The sequence below is a fragment of the Phacochoerus africanus genome, chromosome 9 (genome assembly GCF_016906955.1).
Source record: "Phacochoerus africanus isolate WHEZ1 chromosome 9, ROS_Pafr_v1, whole genome shotgun sequence".
Taxonomy (NCBI): Eukaryota; Metazoa; Chordata; class Mammalia; order Artiodactyla; family Suidae; genus Phacochoerus; species Phacochoerus africanus.
This window is the reverse complement of record NC_062552.1, coordinates 28,562,537-28,583,268: the sequence shown is the minus strand read 5'-3', so window position 1 is coordinate 28,583,268 and position 20,732 is coordinate 28,562,537. Positions and strand designations below refer to the sequence as shown.

Genomic DNA, 20,732 nt, shown 5'->3' with positions numbered 1-20,732 from the left:
TTGAGCCTTTAGGGTTGAGACCTTTTGTTCTCTTTGACTATTGCATCTTAAATAACTGTTTTCAATCACTGTGAAGCCAAGTGAATGTTATTGTCTTTCTCTTGTTCATAGCACCAGAAGAATGGGCCACGACCCGCTCCAGCCTGAAGGCACCACTGCCAAGGTCAGCCCGAGGGGGATACAGGGAGCATCCCTATGGTAGATACTGAGGGTCCCCCTCACCTGTGACTCAAGTCAAAGGCAGTTCACAGCCTGTGGTCTCCACATAAACAGCAACATGACAAGTAATAGTCCTTTTTTGTTGTTGTTCCTATTCTAGGGATAACGGCTCACAACTGCTCCCACATATTACTTGTATTTCCCTTATACTGTTGGTGTGACATTGACACTAGTATTATTTTACAAAACGGACTAAAAAAGACATCGGCAAGCATTGTCTATAAATCATTTAGCAGGGTGATATTCCCTTGGTTGTTTTCGTTGTTGTGTGTAATATCTTTATTTTTTTCTCTTTTTATTTATTTTTTTTTTTAAAGAAAGAGCATGAATCTGTTAACAGATTTTTGAGTCTCAATCAACTAGCAAAAACATTGTTTAGGGTTGCTAAAAGACTGTAACATGATATTTGAACTAGCTATAATAAAGTTGTAGATAAGATGTTTTAACCTGTCTTTTAATATCTGTTAGTTAGATGAAGATGTTCGATATTAAGTTTGTAAATTTAATTTTAAATGCTGTTTTAATGGGGTTGAAAACAAGCAGCTACTGTATGTATGTAGCTAACTGAATTTGTTCAGTGTTTTAACCTGTATTTGTTAAAAAAGAAAAACACACACACTTAAAGTTCCATGTGTAAGCTTCTCTAAATAGGAAACCACAATTTGTCAGATATGTTTGCCATAATTTGTCAATAAAGCTGAAAACTTTTGTAAATACCAAATTTGGAATTACTTGTTTTCTAGCTTTAAATGCCTGCTTTATTTCTTCTTCAAGAGATGCCTAAAATGTTTTCTATTTAAAACTTACAAAAATGAACCCAAGCCTGTTTTAAGATATTTGTGTAATACTTTAAAAGTGTATTAATAACTTATGGTTGTTAAATAATTTAAAAGTTAACAAACTAAACTGTTACATGAATCATGGTTAGTAAACACTAATGTATAACATGTTAATGGGAAAAAATGGATTTAGAATAATAAATGGATTTTAAACTATCCTCTAAGCTTTATCTTGCTAAACACAAATTCTGGTTGACTTGTTTGCATTAGCATGTCTCTCGTGAGAAAGAGTAATGGAGTATAAAGAGGTAAGATTACCACTTACCACTGTCTAAATGCCTAGTTCTTCAACCTTTGAGTTTCCCGCACATTAAATATCCCATCCAACATGTAAGCATTGCGTAGATTCACTTTATTGTTTTCACTCAAAGGAGTGTGTGGGCTTCATTTGCGTAGTTTATACCAATTTGTTTTGACAAACAAACCATCAGTGTCACTGGCCAATTGTTACTATTCAACCTCAAAAACTTTATTTGTAATTTTCAGTGCTAAATATCACCGCCCTTGAAGGCAGTTTAGAGGGCTGATATTTCTTTTGAGACTATCAGACTTGATGGCTGATGATTATTAAGGAAATATGTCGCAGGACTCAAAGGATGACTAAACGTTAAACAGGTAACATAACAGTAACTCTGTAATTTTGCCTATGCAACAGTAATGTTAAATATTCTCAGTTATTAAGTTCCTGATAGTTAAAAAAGTAAACCTACAAAAACATAACAAATAGGTCTACAGGTTATTAAAACAAATAATTAACATTAACTAGAGGCACCAAAATTATTTTATAGGATATAACCCTCAAGGTAATAAACAGAACTAAAATTAACAATAATAGTACTGCAGCTCTTGCTAACACCAAACGTCAGCTAAATTTTGATGGGAAAAAAAGAGAAAGCAAAAACGATGGTAGGGATGACGCCAAAACTGTTCATCTTTTAAATACAGTTTCTTTGTTGATGGTGGCTTTTGTCGATGTGATTGGTTTACTTTTTTGCTGCTAACCAGCTAAGGCATATTGCTGTTCAGTATTTGCAGCTGGAGTTGCATGCTAATAGTTTTATGAAGTGTGTGTCTGTCATCAATTAAAATTGTAAATGTTTGCTTTTCACAAAATGCTAGTGAGTTATACTTAATTTATTTTTTTATTCTGTCTCACTATTTCAGGTATCCACAAGCAAAGACCACATAATTGAATAGCAAGTGTGATGGGCTAAGAAGGACAGAGGTAAGCTTATTGCTACCTTCTCTGAGATAAATAATCTTTACCAAGATGAAGCTAAGACATCAAGTGACACTTGTTGAAATACTAAAAAGGTTTAAATTGTTGTCAGGGCACTGAGTTATTTTTATCTTCTTTAGATAAAATCATCTAACTGGGTATTTTCTGAGCTTATTCAGAAGGTTGTCAGATGAAACGTGAATTCAGGAGGTCCCAGCATGGCTCAACGGTTAAGGAACCTGACTAGCATCCATGAGGATGCAGGTTCGATCCCTGGCCTCACTCAGTGGGTTAAGGATCCAACATTGTCATGAGCTGTGGTGTAGGTCACAGATGTGGCTCAGATCCCGTGTTGCTGTGGCTCTGGCCTAGGCCAGCGGTTACAGCTCCGATTGGACCCCTAGCCTGGGACCTCAGGATGCCCCATATGCAGCCCTAGAAAGACAAAAAGACCAAAAAAAAAAGAAAAAAGAAACATGAATTCATCATTAATCTACAGCCTTTTTCCTTGCTTTGAGCTACTGTATGTTACCTCTTCTTAACTGTACAAAGAAAGAGATTTAAAACTTTTATTCTGCAGACAGTAGAGGAGGAAATCACAATTGCTGACTGAGATGGACGGGACAGGAAAGGGACCATAGTGAGCGCTCCCCATACACTCTGTCAATAAGATAACATTTATTATATTTATAGTCAACTAAAATAAACCTACCATTGCTATCCCCATTTATCCCATTGGATTTGTCAGTAAACTTCTTATTTCTCATCTGCCCTTCTATTTGATTCAGGAAATATTTACAAAGTCCAAAGCCCTATTGGAAATGGAGACTTGATTTCTACACACAAGACCTCAGGCTGAAAATAATGCACACAGCTAGGAGTTCCACTGACTGACAGGAGAATTGAAGGGATCTTTTGAGGTTGTTTGAAACAGGGGTAAAACCCAAGTTTTATCCTTTTGGGTCTGTCTTTTCACTGCACAAACATCCCTGATGCAGTGTAGACTTAAATGCCGTAGGTGAGAGATGAGAGAGCCTGGTGATGTCTTATGATGGAGGAAGGACAGACTGAGGGCCCCCCTGGCACGGGGGCGAGGGGGGCAGCCTGTTCAGTGACCACAAAGGAAGGGCACGCCACCTGGGGAGGGCTCCCGCTGGTCAATTCCTGGAGCCTGCAAAGTTCAGGAAGAGGTTGAGAGAAAAGCAGAAAGCCATCGGGCCCCAGGACCCAGTTCATGAAGGTTCCCAGCAAAAGCAAAGCCTGGAGAGGTGGGGTCGAGTCAAATCACAGCAGTTGTGATGGTCCCTGAGTGTTGTATTAAACTGTTTGGATTTTATGGGAGAAAGAAAAGGAAGCCGAGGCAGAACAGATACGGACTCACAGACTTTGAACAACCTATGGTTTCCAAATGAGACTGAGGGTTCGGGATGGAAATGCTGTAAAATTTGGTTGTGATGATTGTTGCACACGTATAAATGTAATAAAATTCACTGAATGATTTTAAAAAAAAAAAGAAAAAAAGGAAGCCACTGCAGTTTTGAAGACTAGAATCAGAGCTAAGGAAGCCGTCCCAAGGAAACAAGGCAAACCTTACATTGGGTCAGTTTTATAATTACTAAGTACCTTTTCATCTGAAAGAGCTTTTCTAGCATTCAAACTGCTAACATAACTAGTTAATATCTTAGATGCTTCAACTAGTCAAATCCCTTTGTTAAGCTGCTTAATCAAAGATCAAAACTTATAGAAACTTATGATGCTTTAATTTATCTGTAACGTTCCATCCCTGATTTGACTTTTTCTTTTTTTTTTTTTTTTTTTTGTCTTTTCACCTTTTCTAGGGCCGTTTCCACAGCATATGGAGGTTCCCAGGCTAGGGGTCTAATCAGAGCTGTAGCTGCCGGCCTACACCACAGCCACAGCCACGCGGGATCCAAGCCGCGTCTGCAACCTACACCACAGCTCACGGCAATGCCAGATCCTTAACCCACTGATTTGACTTTTAAAAAATGTTACTGTTTTTATAAACCAAGGCAGAAAGAATCTCTAATCCAGATATCCTGTGTATTATTCCCTTTTGATCCTTTTTAAACAGCAGGCTTGATCTTATAAAGCAAGGACAGAGAAATCAATCACAATTTGTTTACTATTTGACATATTAATCCATATGCTTTGTGTACACTGTAATTATTTTATTGTGGTTGTTATTGTTGTTTTAGAACCTGTGGTTCTCTCATCATTCAGACTCTATCTCTGAATGCATGAAGTCAGGGCAGGATTGTCACAGCAGAAACACCACTGCTGAACAAGAGAAGAGAACAGTCTTGGCTGTTGAGTTTAAATGAAGATTTTTCAAAGTTCAAAAACGATGATTTGTGAGAAAGGGGATCTTGAGTTTCAAAAGCCTTCATTTTTAGTAGGCTCTGGATATAAAACAGTACATTTGAAGAGCTCCTATCCAAAAATGTATAAATAAATAAAGGACTCCTGTCCACCTGTACAAGATAAATATTGTCCAGGCTGAGAAGAAGGCTCAAGAGGTAGCAATATCTAAGATATTTGGTGCAGTTTGGGTCTAAGTCTGTACAATAAGTCAATTTGGAACACAGGAGAGATGTTTGTCCAAATCGAAGCCCGTGGAGGCTTCACCAAATTCCCCAATATCAGTGCATTCCAGGTGCAATCCTGTAAGGAAAAAAAAAAAAATGTGTCTATGGAATGTTTCTCCGTGCTTTCAAGACTGGAGAAGGTTTGGTAGAGAGCAAACATAATCACCTTTGCAGGAAGGCAGGGGAGGTGGATCCTAGGCTTGGACCAGCACTGACAGGATACAGATGTTTCAGTGGGTGCAATGTGGAGAAGTGGGAAGATCAGCTACCCCCGGCTACCAGCACCTCCGAAACTTAAGTCCAACCCAGGAAAAAGAGAGGGGGCAATAAACCCCTGAGTTGACAACGGAACTCCTGACCATGATTAATCTGAGCTGGCTGAATTCTCCACTGGCAGTATGGGAACCTGAGATTGAAATCAAGTTGAGGTTTAGAAAAATATAATTATGCATACATTGCTGTTATTTATTGCACAATTTTCCCAACTCTTAAAATAATCAGAAGTGGATACAGTAGGTTTCCCTGGCAACAGGGAATGAATTTCCCTAAGTTAGTGGCCACTCGGCAGAAACCTTTGAGAGGATGAAAACTGCTCAGAGAGTGGCCCGAACTAGTGAACACTCGCCTGGAAGTTTCCTCTCTTGTCGGTGACATCAGTCCCCTCTCACTCATCATGGCATCATTCCCCTTTCACTGATTTCAAAGTGCTGGCTTCCAAAGACGGCAGAAACAGGGACCTTGCCACTTCTAGAGCCAGATACTCTCAAGTCTGAATTCACCTGTGCAAGTTGCATGGTATGTCAAGGTTTTTAAATTACAGTGCCTTCCACCCCAGGGTAGTTGATGTTATTCTTGGGCACAGTTCACACATTCTTTCAGATAATGCTGGAGCACCTGGGACCCAGATGATCCTAGGATGACAGGGAACTCACCGACAGGTACGAGTTTGGGCACTAAGCATGAAGAAGTCAGAAACTCTGTGCCTGCTTGCATTTGCTGAACAAAAAGTTTTCCTACACTCAAGTTATGATTAACTCAGAATCAATATGATGCCATTTATGAGGCCAAATAGTACTTTTAGGTCTTATTAGTAGTATTTAGGTAGTTTTCACTTTCAGTGTATTAATGAAACTATGGCCATTTAGCTTAATAACAATTGAAGCACTAACAGTGTTTAAATAAATTTGGCACAGAATGGCATGTTAAAGTTTTTCATGAATTCCTTTAAAGGAAATTGCTTTTTAAACTATATTATTAAAATATTACTGTTTTTCCTTTAGGCCTGTACTTTGAAACCACAAATGCCCCTTAAAAATGTAACCCTTTATGGAGTTTCCGTCATGGCTCAGTGGTTAACGAATCTGACTAGGAACCATGAGGTTGCGGGTTCAATCCCTGGCCTCACTCAGTGGGTTAAGGATACGGCATTGCTGTGAGCTGTGGTGTAGGTCGCAGACGAGCCTCAGATCCCGAGTTGCTGTGGCTCTGGCAAAGGCCGGCGGCTACAGCTCCGATTAGACCCCTAGCCTGGGTATCTCCGTATGCCACAGGTGCAGCCCTAGAATATACCAAAAAAAAAAAATTAAAAATGTAACCCTTTATAAAGCATTTTATCTCTATCTCTATTTCTGTGTCTCTTGGTTAATGTAATCTATAGAAGCTTGTTGGCTTTGGGGGTTTGTTAAAGCAATAGAAAACAGTGATCACTAATCTGCTGAGCTGGCTAAATATCAAATATCAGCTTCAGTATCAAGAGAATGCCTGTTAATTGAAACGTCATCTGTTTGCCACTCTTGCAGTTTCCATGGGAAGTTTTAATTTTACTGCAAAAAATTATGCAGTGAATGATTGAAAATATCCAGTCAAATGGTCTTTTACAAACCTGACTACATTATTTGTGTTTGGTGTGAGGGCAACATATTGATAACAATAATAATAATGACTCCATCAGGAGTTCCTGTCGTGGCTCAGTGGTTAACTAAGATCCGTGAGGATGCAGGTTCAATCCCTGACCTCACTCAGTGGGTTAAGGATCCAGCATTTCCATAATCTGTGGTGTGGGTCGAAAATGCAGCTCAGATCCCAAGCTGGTGACTGTGGCATAGGCCAGCAGCTATAGCTCCTATTTGACCCCTAGCCTGGGAACCTCCATATGCTGCGGGTTCAGCCCTAAAAAGACAAAAAAAAAAAAAGGAAAAAAAAATAAAGAGGCCATCAGATTCTGAGCATACATACCAGGCATACTAGAATTTTCACTCAGAAGTGTCCATGGAACACCTGGCATCTTTACAACAACCTTGAAAACAAAGTACAATTAACTCCATTTTACAGAAGAGGAAGCTGAAGTCCAGAGGCCTAGCTAATGTCACACTGCTAAAGCAAAATTTAAACCAAAATTTGATAACCCATGCATAACCCACACATTTTCCAAAATGCTGTGGTGATTCCCAACTTTTAATGAGTTTGATTTAAAAGAGAATCTTAAAATCTGAGATATCCATAACATAATTTCTATTCTGTAACAATATGATGAGTATCGACTAAAAAAAGATGATGATAAAGTATTTTAACGTGAAGTGCATCTACTTTGATCTTTGCTCAAATTTGTCATTCTTTCAAAAATACCATCATAGAAAGTGGAGGTGAATGTATATAACATTTTTTAATAAAGCACAGGTACAGTCTTTTGTAAAATAAATGGAGTCATTTATAATCCGTTCTATTTTAACGTTAAAAACACTCACATGATTAAATAAGCATGAAAGCAATTTCAGGCTTTTATTCTTTACTCTGTATATCAGAACTCTGCTTTAAAGTTGAGAGTCAGTTCAAATCAGAAATATCTTTGTATAAACCATGGTGTTAACACAAATTAATGGGAGCTCCCATTGAGGCACAGCAGAAACAAATCCAACTAGGGTTTGATCCCTGGCCTTGCTCAATGGGTTAAGGATCCAGCATTGCCATGTCTGTGGTGTAGGTCACAGACACAGCTCAGATCCTAAGTTGTTATGGCTGTGGCATAGGCTGGCAGCTGCAGCTCCGATTAGACCGCTAGCCTGGGAACCTCCATATGCCACAGCTGTGGCCCTGAAAAGCAAAAAACAACAACAAAAAACAAACAAACAAACAAACAAAAAAAACAAAGTGAATGAATCACTCAATGTTAAGTATTTTAAAACAAAGCATTTCCTGCTGCTGCTGCTGATATAATATGTAGCATTTGCCTGGACATTCTAGCTTTATGTTAAAGTATCTGAGTTCACAGTAAGAGCTGTTCTTGTTCACTGACAGGCACCAGTCTTCAATATCCATCGTGAAGATTAGTTTTCTAGTCTCTTTACATAGAATTTATTAATCAGTACTCAAAAGATTATTTACAGTGGGTATGGAGTTCCATCGTGGCTCAGTGGAAATGAATCTGACTAGTATCCATGAGGATGCAGATTCCATCCCTGGCCTCGTTCGTTAAGGATCTAGCGTTGCTATGAGCTGTGGTGTAGGTTGCAGACACAGCTCAGATCTGGCATTGCTGTGGCTGTGGTATAGACCAGCGGCTACAGGTCCAATCCAGCTCCTAGCCTGGGAACTTCCATATGCTTCAGGTGTAGCCCTAAAAAAAAAAAAAAAGAAAAGAAAAGAAAAGAAAAGAAAAAAAGAAAAGAAGGTTTACAGTAGGTAAAAAGCTCACTCTACTTTTGCTGTATTATAGCTCAGTTTCCTATACTTCATTGTTAGCGAAATGGAGACAACATGAGAGGTCGTTTTCTGATTCATGCACCGTCAGGTGCCACAGTAACAGCCAGCTTCTCTGCCTTTACCAAAAAGCACGTACAGAATGAGCCATCTTCAAAATTGGAAGCTACCAAACACGTCTCTTGTTCTGCTTCACTGTGTTTATACTTCACAGTGGGCTCTATAGAATGAGCTAATGTTTATGAGAGACATTTGGAGAATTTTGGATCCTCGGACGCAAATGTCGCCACTAGACACAGGTTTTCGGTCCCCTTGATGCCTCTCAGGATGACGTCCCCCAGCAGGACATCATCCCTCCCTCCGGTCCCCCTCCCTGACTGCCCCGCACCTCCCGTGTTCTGACCTCACAGCCTGCCTCTTTTGACACCAGGACATTTTTCAACTCCTCTGATACCATCTGGCCCCTCCCTTCTCAGTGTCCCCATCATTGTCCCGGTGGCACCTGGCATGTGAGAAGACAAAAAGAAAGGCAAGGAATGGGTGACTCTAGCAAAGAGAGTGCTGTCCAGGCCACACAACAGGGCCCCCACATACAAAAATGATTATCACTAGAAACACGTTTATCGTGTTAATTATGAAATCAGCGCACGTCCAGTGTAAACCAAAAAGTATGCCAAGAAAAAAATTACTTTTAATTAAAACAGATAAATAATAACTGTTAACATTTATGTATAACCCACTGGCCACAAAATCTTGGTTTCTTAGCTATAACATATAAGGTGATGCAGTAGGTAAGAAAATGTCTCCATGAGTTTAAGTTCTCTATTTCAAAATAGAAACTTTAGAATTAGACATAAACAAACCTCCTAATGGGATTCACTAAGATCAGTGCATCGTGTCTATGACTGGAAAGAAGACAGTTTTAAATGTCCTTAAACAGGCAATATTACATGTACATGTTGCATAATGAACTGTTTCCTTCAACTTTCCTGTTGGGGATTTAAGAATGAGTGTATTTATTGACCAATACATATTTATTTAGGACTAATGTTAGATATGCTGCTTTTTGATAAGGCAATAATTTTTAAAATGTCATATCACATTCCATCAGATCCACTTCTCTGGAATCCTTTAATTATTCATAACCTAACAAAGTACAAATTGGTTTAACTTCTTAAAGACCTTTTTTTTCTTTATCGTGAGTACATCATTCAGGTGCAGTAATAATTGTCTTGAAACATGACAGAATTGCCAGTGAGTTGGTAATTTGGGCTGGGGGGGATCTTTTTTTTTTAATGCTGTCTCCTTCTTAAATTGCAAAATCAATCCCTATTCAGGATTACAAATTAAGCTGTATAATGTAACTATGTAATGTAAAATCAAAATCTATAGTCCTACTCCTCAGAGATAACTCTGTTGATAGATTGCTTTATATTCCTTCTAATTGTCTTCTTTCCCGTCTCTCCTTCCTCCATTGCTCAACTGCTTGTTATTTATTTATTCATTTGGAGTGAGATTCTGCTTTATACATACGTGCGATTTTAATTTTCAGAAGTGAGATGAATTTTATTCCTTTGTGAAAAAGTGACCTATTTCCATAAGGTTGATTTGTGTGGAGAATTAAAGTTGTGTTATTACACTGTGAAACTTTAACCCACAGCACATACTCTAGAGTGTAAGCAAACTAATTTTCACTTTTCAAGCTTCAGTTTTCTTATAGGTAAAAATGGGTAAAAAAAATAATAATAATAAAGGTACCTGTTCATATAACTGTGAGATACATAGAGTAAAATCACATCTATATCCTCTCCAAATTTAGTTAATATTCTTTCCCAAAGGATTTTTCCTTGACTAAAACTTTTAACTTTAAAATATCTTCATGGTATATATCCAATGTCCTATCAAATAGAAGCTGGTTTAATCCATAAAAATGTTCGTATTACTCAAATCCCTTTGCAGTTTAGACATTTTAAAAAAAACATTCTTACTGAAATTAGATAATGTAGGCTTTACAACACGGTTATAAAATTGCTCATCTTTGTAATCCCTGCTGTGGTGCAGCAGGTTAAGGATCCCGTGCTGTCTCTGGGGTGTCCTGGGCTTGATCCCCAGCCCGGTGCAGTGGGTTAAGGATCCAGCATTGCTGCAGCTGTGGCATAGGTTGCAGCTGTGGCTTGGACTTCATCAATATATTCATAAGGAAGCATATATTGGGTATCTTCATAACGTATCATAAGATACGTGTATACACAAGAATCTTATAATAATGTTGTGTGTATGTTGTTCACATTGAAATAGGGCTAAAAATGAAAGTAAGATTAGCAGTAAGTTTGTATAATTGATTCAGTAGTAACAATAGTAATATGTTTAAAGAGGTATTTGCAATAATAGAGTGTATAATATACATCAAACACTGTATTAAGTATTTTTAGGAATTATTTCATATATTTTTCTCAACAGTCCTACCATATGCATTCTAGTGTATCCTCATTTCTGAATGGGGAGACTAAACCTGAAAGAAGTAACCCACCCAAGGTCATCGCTGGCCAGTGGGTTGGACTCTAAACCCAGAGTCTCCATCCTCAGCTCCGACACTCCACACGCCACTGTCCCCTCTGACACGGGTCACGTGTTTTGTAGTAAACTAGATTTTAGAGGAAACCAAAATGCAGATGTGTAATTCATTCTTCAAGCTAGTGAAAAGGAATGAGAATAAACTCTCTTGCTATAAATACTGCCAAGAGCGGTAGAAACTTTGAATACTGGTGATAAATTTCTAAAGTCTCTGGATGCATAAGCCAAAATATCCAGAATATCTCTTTTTCCTGAATTATCTAGAAAGTGTGTCTTGCATAATAACCTGAAATCTATGTTGTGCCTGACTATATTTATTTGCCCATATTACCATTGATTAAAGGGAAGTTATGTGGGTCAAAGCATTAGCCTTGGAGTTCCCGTCGTGGCACAGTGGTTAACGAATCCAACTAGGAAGCATGAGGTTGCAGGTTCGATCCCTGGCTTTGCTCAATGGGATAAGGTTCTGGCATTGCCATGAGCTGTGGTGTAGGTCGCAGATGCAGCCCAGATCCTAGGTTGCTGTGGCTCTGGCGTAGGCCGGTGGCTACAGCTCCAATTAGACCCCTAGCCTGGGAACCTCCATATGCCACGGGAAGTTGCCCTAGAAAAGGCAAAAAAAAGACCAAAAAAAAAAAAAAAGCATTAGCCTTCATGGAGGTTGACGTAAAACTTCAATGAAAAATGAAATTGGATTTCCCGTCGTGGCGCAGTAGTTAACGAATCCGACTAGGAGCCATGAGGTCGTGGGTTCGATCCCTGGCCTCGCTCAGTGGGTTAACGATCCGGCGTTGCCGTGAGCTGTGGTGTAGGTTGCAGACACGGCTCAGATCCCGAGTTGCTGTGGCTCTGGTGTAAGCCAGTGGCTACAGCTCTGATTAGACCCCCCTAGTCTGGGAATCTCCATATGCCGTGGGAGCGGCCCTAGAAAAGGCAAAAAGGCAAAAAAAAAAAAAAAAAAAGAAAGAAGAAGAAAAAAGAAAAATGAAATTAACCTGCAAAAATACACTTCTAGAAAAACAGGGTCACATACCTGTTTACATGGTCTGTTGTATTGATTTTTCCCAAATCTGTGTGATTTTACAAATAAAATGGTGTTTACTATCTCTTGCCCTATGTAAATGTATAATGTGTTCATATATCATTATGCTTAATAATAGGATACCAAAATGAAAGTGAAGGTGTGAGTAAGCTAAAAAAAAAAATAGAAAAAAACATACCTGGAAGGCTGAGAAAGACCCATCAGAAGTGCTTAGACAGGTGGTGGTCCCGCTGTGGCACAACAGGATTAGTAGTATCTCCACAGTGCCAAGACGTGGGTTTGATCCTCCACTGGGCACAGTGGGTTAAGGATCTGGTGTTGTCACAGCTGCAGCATAGGTCATGACTGCAGCTTGGACCTGATTCCTGGCCCAGAAACTCCATATGCCATGGGGTGCCCAAAAAAAGAAAGGAAAATAAAAAATGCTAGGGCAAAACAAATAGCAGCATGAAAAACCAAAGATAGGCCACTCCTTACAACCTTAAAGGAATAGAGTGTCTTGACATCTGCAAATTCTCATAAGTCACCATTATGTGAGTTATCACATAAAGCTGCAACTTTAGAAATTAAAAACATGCCTTGCCTTTACGGCAAATATGGGACATTTCAACATTGCATGTATCTGTGATGTCTGTTGTCTGTCTCAGAATAGTCACCCTTGTCAATCATTGCATTTTCCCTCCCTTCCACCAGCAGAGGTGTGGATTTTTTTAAAGCACTTTTTATGTGTCCAATGTTGAGTAAAGAACAGAAATTTTCACCCATTTGTGCTTTTAGAAAATTGCAAATTATTGCTTATCATGGAGCTTCAGAATTCTTCAGGGACTTTTAAAAAACAGGAGTACTAAACCTATAATTCAAGGATATGCCAAAGTAATTTTATCACATTGCTTTATAAGTATTTTTTTTTTTTTTGTGGAGGGGGGGTGCTGTACCCATGGCATATGGAAGTTCCCAGGCTAGGGGTCGAATTGGAGCTGCAGCTGCCAGCCTACACCACAGCCACAGCAATGCAGGATCTGAGCCACATCCGCAACCTACACCACAGCTCACGGCAACGCTGGATCCTTAACCCACTGAGCAAGGCCAGGGATTGAACCCGCATTTTCACGGATCCTAGTCGGGTTCATTAACTGCTGAGACACGGAGGGAACTCCCGCAAGTATACTGGTGCTTGAGAGATTGTCCTCCAACCTGTATTTTAAGAAACTTGTAGTTTGGCATAGTATCTACTGGGAGTGAGAAATAGACCCTTTTGGAAGCATTAACGACAAAGTCTTTCAGTAAAAATTGTGTTTGTTATTTAGATTATTAGGAGATAGCTAGCATAGGATATTATAAATGGTTAATTACTAATAAGTAAAACTTGGTCATGGGTTGATTGGATTGCATGGAAGTAGAAGAGGACCTTTAATTCTCAGGATTTAAGTCCCAGATGGTTTTGTATTTTAAGTAATATTCAAATGACTTACAAAATCCACATAGTTTTCCATGTCTCAATCTACCAGATAATCATACACTCAAGGAAACAGGAAACACTTTTACCTGAAAATGAGACTGGAAATGAGAGACGGAGACTAAATGAAATAGGTACAAGAGGTAGTGGCCTTATGACAATTTTCAGCTAAAATACGTACAGTGAATGCCAAATGATCTGCTGAGCTAAGTGCATTGCTAGCTGCCACATAAGGAAAAATGTCACAAGAGCAGCAGCTTGGTTTAAAGATGTTCAACAAATAAATATTTTGGGGAGTTCCCATTGTGGCTCAGCAGGTTAAGAACCTGACATGGTGTCCATGAGGATGCCAGTTCAATCCCAGGCCTCGTTCAGTGGGTTAAGGATCTGGCATTGCTGCAAGCTATGGCATAGGTCACAGGTGCAGCTTGGGTTTGGCACTGCTGTGGCTGTGGCATAGGCCTCAGCTGCAGCTCAGATTCAACCCCTGGCTTTGGAACTTCCATATGCCACAGGTTTGGATGTAAAAGGAAAAAAAAAAAGAAATATTTTGGGAAGAAACAGTATTTACCTGTCTAACAAAAAAAACTGGCGCCCTCCTAAGAAAAGGCTTAACTTTTTAATCTTAACTAGTAGTAGTATATTGATTCAAATCGATGGGAAGCATTTATCAAATGTAACTAAATGAATAAATATCATTCCATCTTTCTCTAATCTTTTATATTTTTATGCATTTATGATAAATGGAAATTATAATGACTTATTTGTAAAATGCTTATATTATATATGACCCTATATGCACATACATATATATGCACATCTATCTACCTTTAAATGCACTGATAGGTTAAAAAACTTAAGATAATATTGATGTAATTACCACAACAGCTCTAATAACCAAAAAAGGCAAATTTTCTTTTCCTCATTTTAAAGATAAGGAAAGAAAACCCCATACAGTTAAGAGGTTTGTCCAAAATCACATGGCTTGGACTGAAACATTAACTTCTCCAAGATAATGAACTAAATTGTTTTTATAAGTGGTAGTGTCAGGTGGTGGAAGATGATCTGGTTGTATGCACACTGTTTATGTGAAGTAATTATTAAACATCTTTTCATAGAATGCATTCTAACTTAGCCAAAAGTTTTGAGATTTATTTTCACCTATATGCAAATATTTACTCAGAACTTTAATAACATTTATATCCCTTCTCCTAAAGATATGCCATAATATTGAATACTTTTTAAAAATGGCATATTGGTGTCCAATGCATATAAAATTACTCAAAATTGGAGTTCCCGTGTGGCACAGCAGAAATGAATCCGACTAGTATCCACAAGGTTGCAGGTTCGATCCCTGGCCTTGCTCAGTGGGTCAGGGATCCTGTGCTGCTTTGAGCTGTGCTGTAGTTGTTCACAGATGCAGCTTGAATCCTGTGTTGCTGTGGCTGTGGCGTAGGCCAGCAGCTGTAGCTCTGATTCAACCCCTAGCCTGGGAACGTCCATATGCCTCAGGTGTGGTCCTAAAAAGACAAAATAAATAAATATAAATAAAATTATAAGAACTTCAAAAGAAAAATGGGTTATTATTCTACTACAAGATAAGAATCAGTATAACTTTGTCCATCATTCTTCTACACTTACATTAGTCCATCTTCATTTTTTGAAAAAAGAACTTTATGACTATTGGACAATAGAGATTTTTAAATGTCATGTGAGTTTCAAAATGTGATTTTGGCTTGGCTTGCAAATGCCAAAAAACTCATTGTGATTTTCTAATTAGAAACCAAGCACTTTGTTCTGAGGGAAAGATGCCAGAAGGTTTGAGTCTAAATTAAAGAGATCAGCAGTTGATCTTGACTTAATTTACTGAACAGTTTCACTTAACTGTGTGAAGAGTTGGGACCTTCCAGCGTCTGGAAGGATTCTGTTATTTGGTCCAATTTATCTCTGTCCCCCTTTATTATTAAAATGCATTGAAAGGACCCAGAAATATCTATTTGTCATGGACCCACTGTTGGAGAAGTACATGGCAAATCAATGCAGATATTACCGTTTTGCAATTACTCTGCTGCATTACACTGTATCGAAAACATACTAGCTCCTTTTCCAATATAACAGCAACATATTTCAGAGTCCTAGGCTTACTCCGTTTCCGGTCAAACCTCATTCCTGAATTCGATATGAGTTCCTAAATCTTGCTCCTGTGGTTAGATAGCTAGCCTGAGCTAAGCAACTCAGGTTGTGGTGTGCTCAGAACCTCACAGACTTTTGATGACCCGAGATCAGGAAATGCATTATTTTATTAAGCATTAGTAACGAATTCAAATACGAGGGTGCATTATATAAATAAGATATGGCACCAAAGTTGCAAACAGTGAAACAAATAGATTTGTTTGTGATGGGATGGTCCTTTCTGCCTCTCTCCCTCAGGGTAGGGGAAGGAAGAGTTTAGAAATGCAGAACAAATGAGAGATGATTTTAATTATGTCTGCAGTGTTCATACAAAAAAAAAAACAGTAAAATTTCAATATGCTATAATTTTTCTAAAACGTGTTTATTTATAAAGATAGATTATTCAATAATGACATTTAGTAAATACAAATTGGGCATTATTTCCTTCTCTTCTGTGGCTGAATTTGCTTTCGCATGTTAAAATATATTATAAATGCCTTATTTTATTTATTTTCCAATTATACTTCATTATTACTGCAGTAGAAGTATATCTTATCTCTCAAAGTAACATTAATATGTTGCTGCTGCATTCAATTTCATAGAAATATTATAGAAATTACACATACCTCAATTCTCAAATGATCTGTATTTATAACTAATATTTCATTCTTAAGATCATAGACAATACACAAAGATAATGAATTTATCAAACTATTAGTTCCTAAATATAGCAGTTATTTTATTTATTTTTAATTGCCTTCACTGTACAAATAGACAAGAAAGCAGGATTTAAGAACAGAACTTTAGGACACGCGCCATCTGCAATTAGTCAATAACTATATGTAAAATTTCAAAATCAAATTATTGGATACAAAATAAGTGACGAATGATCTTTAAGGTTTTAAAAAATAGCGAAATAATGTCTAGCTTATATTGTATAGAATATCAATTTCATAATATCTTTAATTCTGGGTAGAGTTTTTCCCTTAAATATATTTAGATCTTGCCAGAGCTTAAGTAAATGAATAAGATTCTCAATTCACTTTAATTGAATTGGTTTAAATTTTCCATTTGTTTAAATTTTCATATTGTATACTTACCCAGCCTCTGGTTTTATTGATTAAGCAGCTTTGAAACAGTATTTCCTTTTCTACTTTAATAGTAGTATTTATGAAATTTAGAAATAAATTTATAAATTCAGAACTAGTATTATCTGTGGAACTGATAATTCATCCAAAACAGGGCATTTGCCAAAATTACCCAAAAAGCTTTCAACTCTCTCCTCCTCTTTGCATTTGTGGAAAATGTAAGCATTACTTTTTTTTTTTTTTTTGTCTTTTTGCTATTTCTTTGGGCCGCTCCGCGGCATATGGAGGTTCCCAGGCTAGGGGTCTAATCAGAGCTGTAGCCCCCGGCCAACGCCAGAGCCACAGCAATGCGGGATCCGAGCCGCATCTGCGACCTACACCACAGCTCACGGCAACGCCGGATCCTTAACCCACTGAGCAAGGGCAGGGACCGAACCCGCAACTTCATGGTTCCTAGTCGGATTCGTTAACCACTGCGCCACGACAGGAATTCCAAGTATTACTTTTAAGTAAGGTAATTCTTCTCTCATTTCAAAATATACCCTTATAATGGAATTAATAGAAAACAAATGTATAATATAATACACTTAAGTATCAACCACTTAACACCAGTGATTTATGTCTTATATGAGCATAGTAACACCCAAGATTTATTCCCAATGCTCTATTTCCCAAAATATTTTCCTCTACTCTAATTTTTGACATATGAAAATCAGCTGTAGAATAATTGGGGAGACATATTGTATGGATTTTTAGTTGGAAGTAATAGTGAAGATTTATTTTTTGTATTCCTAATCAGCTCATCTACCCACTGAACATACAAATTTTTATGTCACATACTACTTTGCCATATGCTCAGGAACTTCAAAATTAAACTAGACATGAATTAGAATGTTAGTTATCACCTAATGTGGAATTTAAAATATGGCACCATGATCCTATCAGACCACTGCCATGGAGAGCAGACTCCTGGTTGCCAGGGGCGAGGCAGGAAGGGGTGGGATGGTGAAGAGTTTGGGGTTTAGTAGATGCAAACTTTTACATCTGCAATGGATAGGGAATGGGATCCTGCTATGTCCAATCTCTTGTGTTAGAACATGATTGAAGATAGTATGGAAAAAAAAAAAAAGGAGTTCCTGTCATGGCTCACAAACCCCGACTAGAATCCATGAGGACATGGGTTCCAGAGCTGCGGTGTAGTTCGCAGAGGCAGCTCGGATCCTGCATTGCTGTAGCTGTGGTGTAGGTTGGCAGCTGTAGCTCCAATTGGACCCCTAGCCTGGGAACTTCCATGTGCCACAGGTGCGTCCCTAAAAAGACAAAAGACCAAAAAATAAAAAAATAATAATGTACATATGCATATGACTGGGTCACTTTGCTGTATAACAGAAATTGAAGAAACTTGTAAATGAACTATAATTTTAAAAAGAGCATTAGTTAGTATCTAACAATATGTAGAATTAGAAACAGTAGATCCCTTAAGTTACAATGAATTTGGTTATAATTTCAAGTAATGACACATTTTAAAATGATAATGAAAGTAAATCAGTTGCTTTGCTAAAATGTTTCTTAATGTGTTTTATACCATAGAGTCACTTTATTTATTACAAATAATAATCAAATTCAAACAAATTCAACTACATACATTTCGGTGAACGTGTTTAAGAATCACAAACTAAAAAAGTCAAAGATCATCACCTTATAATCATAAGCAGTGAGCTTCAAACTTCAACCAACCAGGTTTCTCATGTCTCACTTGTGTTCTTAGTGGGAAGCAGTCAAGAACACTGGCATTTCTGGAACTTCCTATCTCATTTGTCCCTGTTTATGAACCTCATGTTGATACATTAAATTGTAGGACAAGGAAGAAGGTAGCCACTGTTCTGTTAAATTTACATACATCAGCATTTGCAAATAGCAGGCATGGTATGAGAGGACCCATAATTTCCAAAAGGAAATGTGCAATATCTCTCATTTCCTCAGTTCCTGTTGGGTTTTTTTTCCCCCTTTCTTTGTTTTTCTTGTGTTTCATGGTATCCAGCTTATTCAGGACAATCAGGGATGTTGCTTAATAACTACTCTGGTGTCAAAGACATCAGGACTCTTATATTAGAATGAAAAACAGCGAATGACGATAATGCTGCTATATTCAAATAACTACCTAAGCCGGAAACAATTTTTTCTTGTAAATTCAAAAATGGAAATCCTTCAGTGAAAGTATATTTTCAGCAATTTCATAAAACTTCTACCAAAGGAAGGGCGTTGAATTCACACATTCAATCAATGAGTGCTTTCTGCTAAGTCTCAGATGATTGATATGAAGTTACAAGTTAAGAAAGTAATTGAAATACAAAAGCTGAGCCTTTCTAATATAACAAACCAAGTCTCCTCTTCTGACTTGGGTGTGATGGCTCATTTCTATTTGAACCCATTTTGATCTTCAATTTGAAGGCAGCAAGGCTCAAATTACATAGATCATTTCCTTCCAAACATTTGCTTTTTCTGTCATTCTTACAGGAGAATAGACAGGTTTTTTTTTTAATATCAATGTATGTTCTATACTCCCTAGTCGATGGTTTGAGCTACTATAGGAATCCTGGAATTTTTAATAGTTGAGGTTCCCTTACACTTAGTTCTCAAATAGCTTCCTAGAGTTTATTCATCAAATAATTCAGAGTCAAAAAGTAGCACATAAAAATTAATGCAATAGCCCTTAAGCACAATGGTTGGTTGGTTTTGGCTAAGAGGACCCTGCGGCCAAAAACAGTTAGGTCTTAGGATGAGCAAGCCATCAAATGTGCTCCTACAGACTAAGCCCAGATGCCCAGTTCACAGAATAGCAGTCAGCTGTGCTCAGAAGCCAGTCATATTTTGACGGTCATGACTTAGCTGCTTACAAATATTGTGGTGTGCCTCATGCTTTATGCTAATGGCAGTAACTAATGGTTGTCATTATCTTCATTCAGCCTCATAAAAAACTTCCTCAGGAGAGACCAATCATAGCTAGAATACTGCTTAAAGTTAAACTGTTTTTCTCAAATGATATAAAAAGCACTTAGTACAAGAGGTTGGGTGCATAATTTATTTTGTTTGGAGTATGTTTGACAACTGCTACTGTTGTTAAATTTACCGTGAACCTAATTGATATCCCATGTGGGAATGCCTTATAGATGCTTATATATGTGATTGCTTAATGCTTTAAAGTTGTTCTGCTTATTTGGGACTCTAGGTGAAGATGTGTGATAGAAAAACCCAAATCTGGAATAAATCTGACACTGACTGTTTGGAGGTTCTGTGGTTTTGACAATGGAGGTGAGTCACCTTATCACTTTGTGATTCCCTGTATGTGCCCTGCTTACGGTTCAGGAACAGAACACTTCACGGACCGAAAACGAAGTGCTTAAATGGATGAGGCATCTCTTTGCATTTGATAGAAGTCAAATGGGACATTAAGTTAGGGGCAAACAATCAAGACACTTTTAATTTTATTCTGCATTGTAGTGAGATGGCAGTAATGTGTTGACTTTCATATATCTTAATTGCCAGAGATTGAAGTTATGAATTTCTGTATTAAAGTAAAAACAGGAGTTACTGCCATGGCACAGCAGGTTAAAAATCCCACATTATTTCTGTGTTGGCATGGGATCGACCCCCGGCCCGTGGCAGTGGGTTAAGAGTCTGGCCATGCTGCGGCTATGGCGTAGGTCACAGCTGTGACTTGGATTTGATCCCAGGACTGGGAACTCCCATATGCTATGGGTGCCGCTGTTTAAAAAAATTAGTAAAAACAAAAAAAAAAATTTTTTTTTTTCTTTTTCTCT

At 38.0% G+C, this 20,732-nt stretch overlaps 1 protein-coding gene across 2 annotated transcripts in view; it reads left to right on the top strand.

Moving 5' to 3' along the window:
- The window catches only part of KHDRBS2 (KH RNA binding domain containing, signal transduction associated 2), a 515,090-nt gene extending 494,866 nt beyond the window's left edge, over positions 1-20,224 (top strand). Inside the window, exons 9-11 of one of the 2 annotated variants that reach the window (XR_007137030.1) lie at positions 112-284; positions 2,223-2,283; positions 20,141-20,224. Coding sequence is in view for 1 of the 2 variants with exons in the window: in XM_047796004.1 (XP_047651960.1) it covers positions 112-209 (98 nt within the window). In the remaining variant the exon portion in view is untranslated. Of the gene's footprint in view, positions 1-111; positions 1,216-2,222; positions 2,284-20,140 lie in introns of those variants that run through there. The other variant, XM_047796004.1, reaches the window with a different exon arrangement.
- Positions 20,225-20,732: the final 508 nt, after the last annotated feature.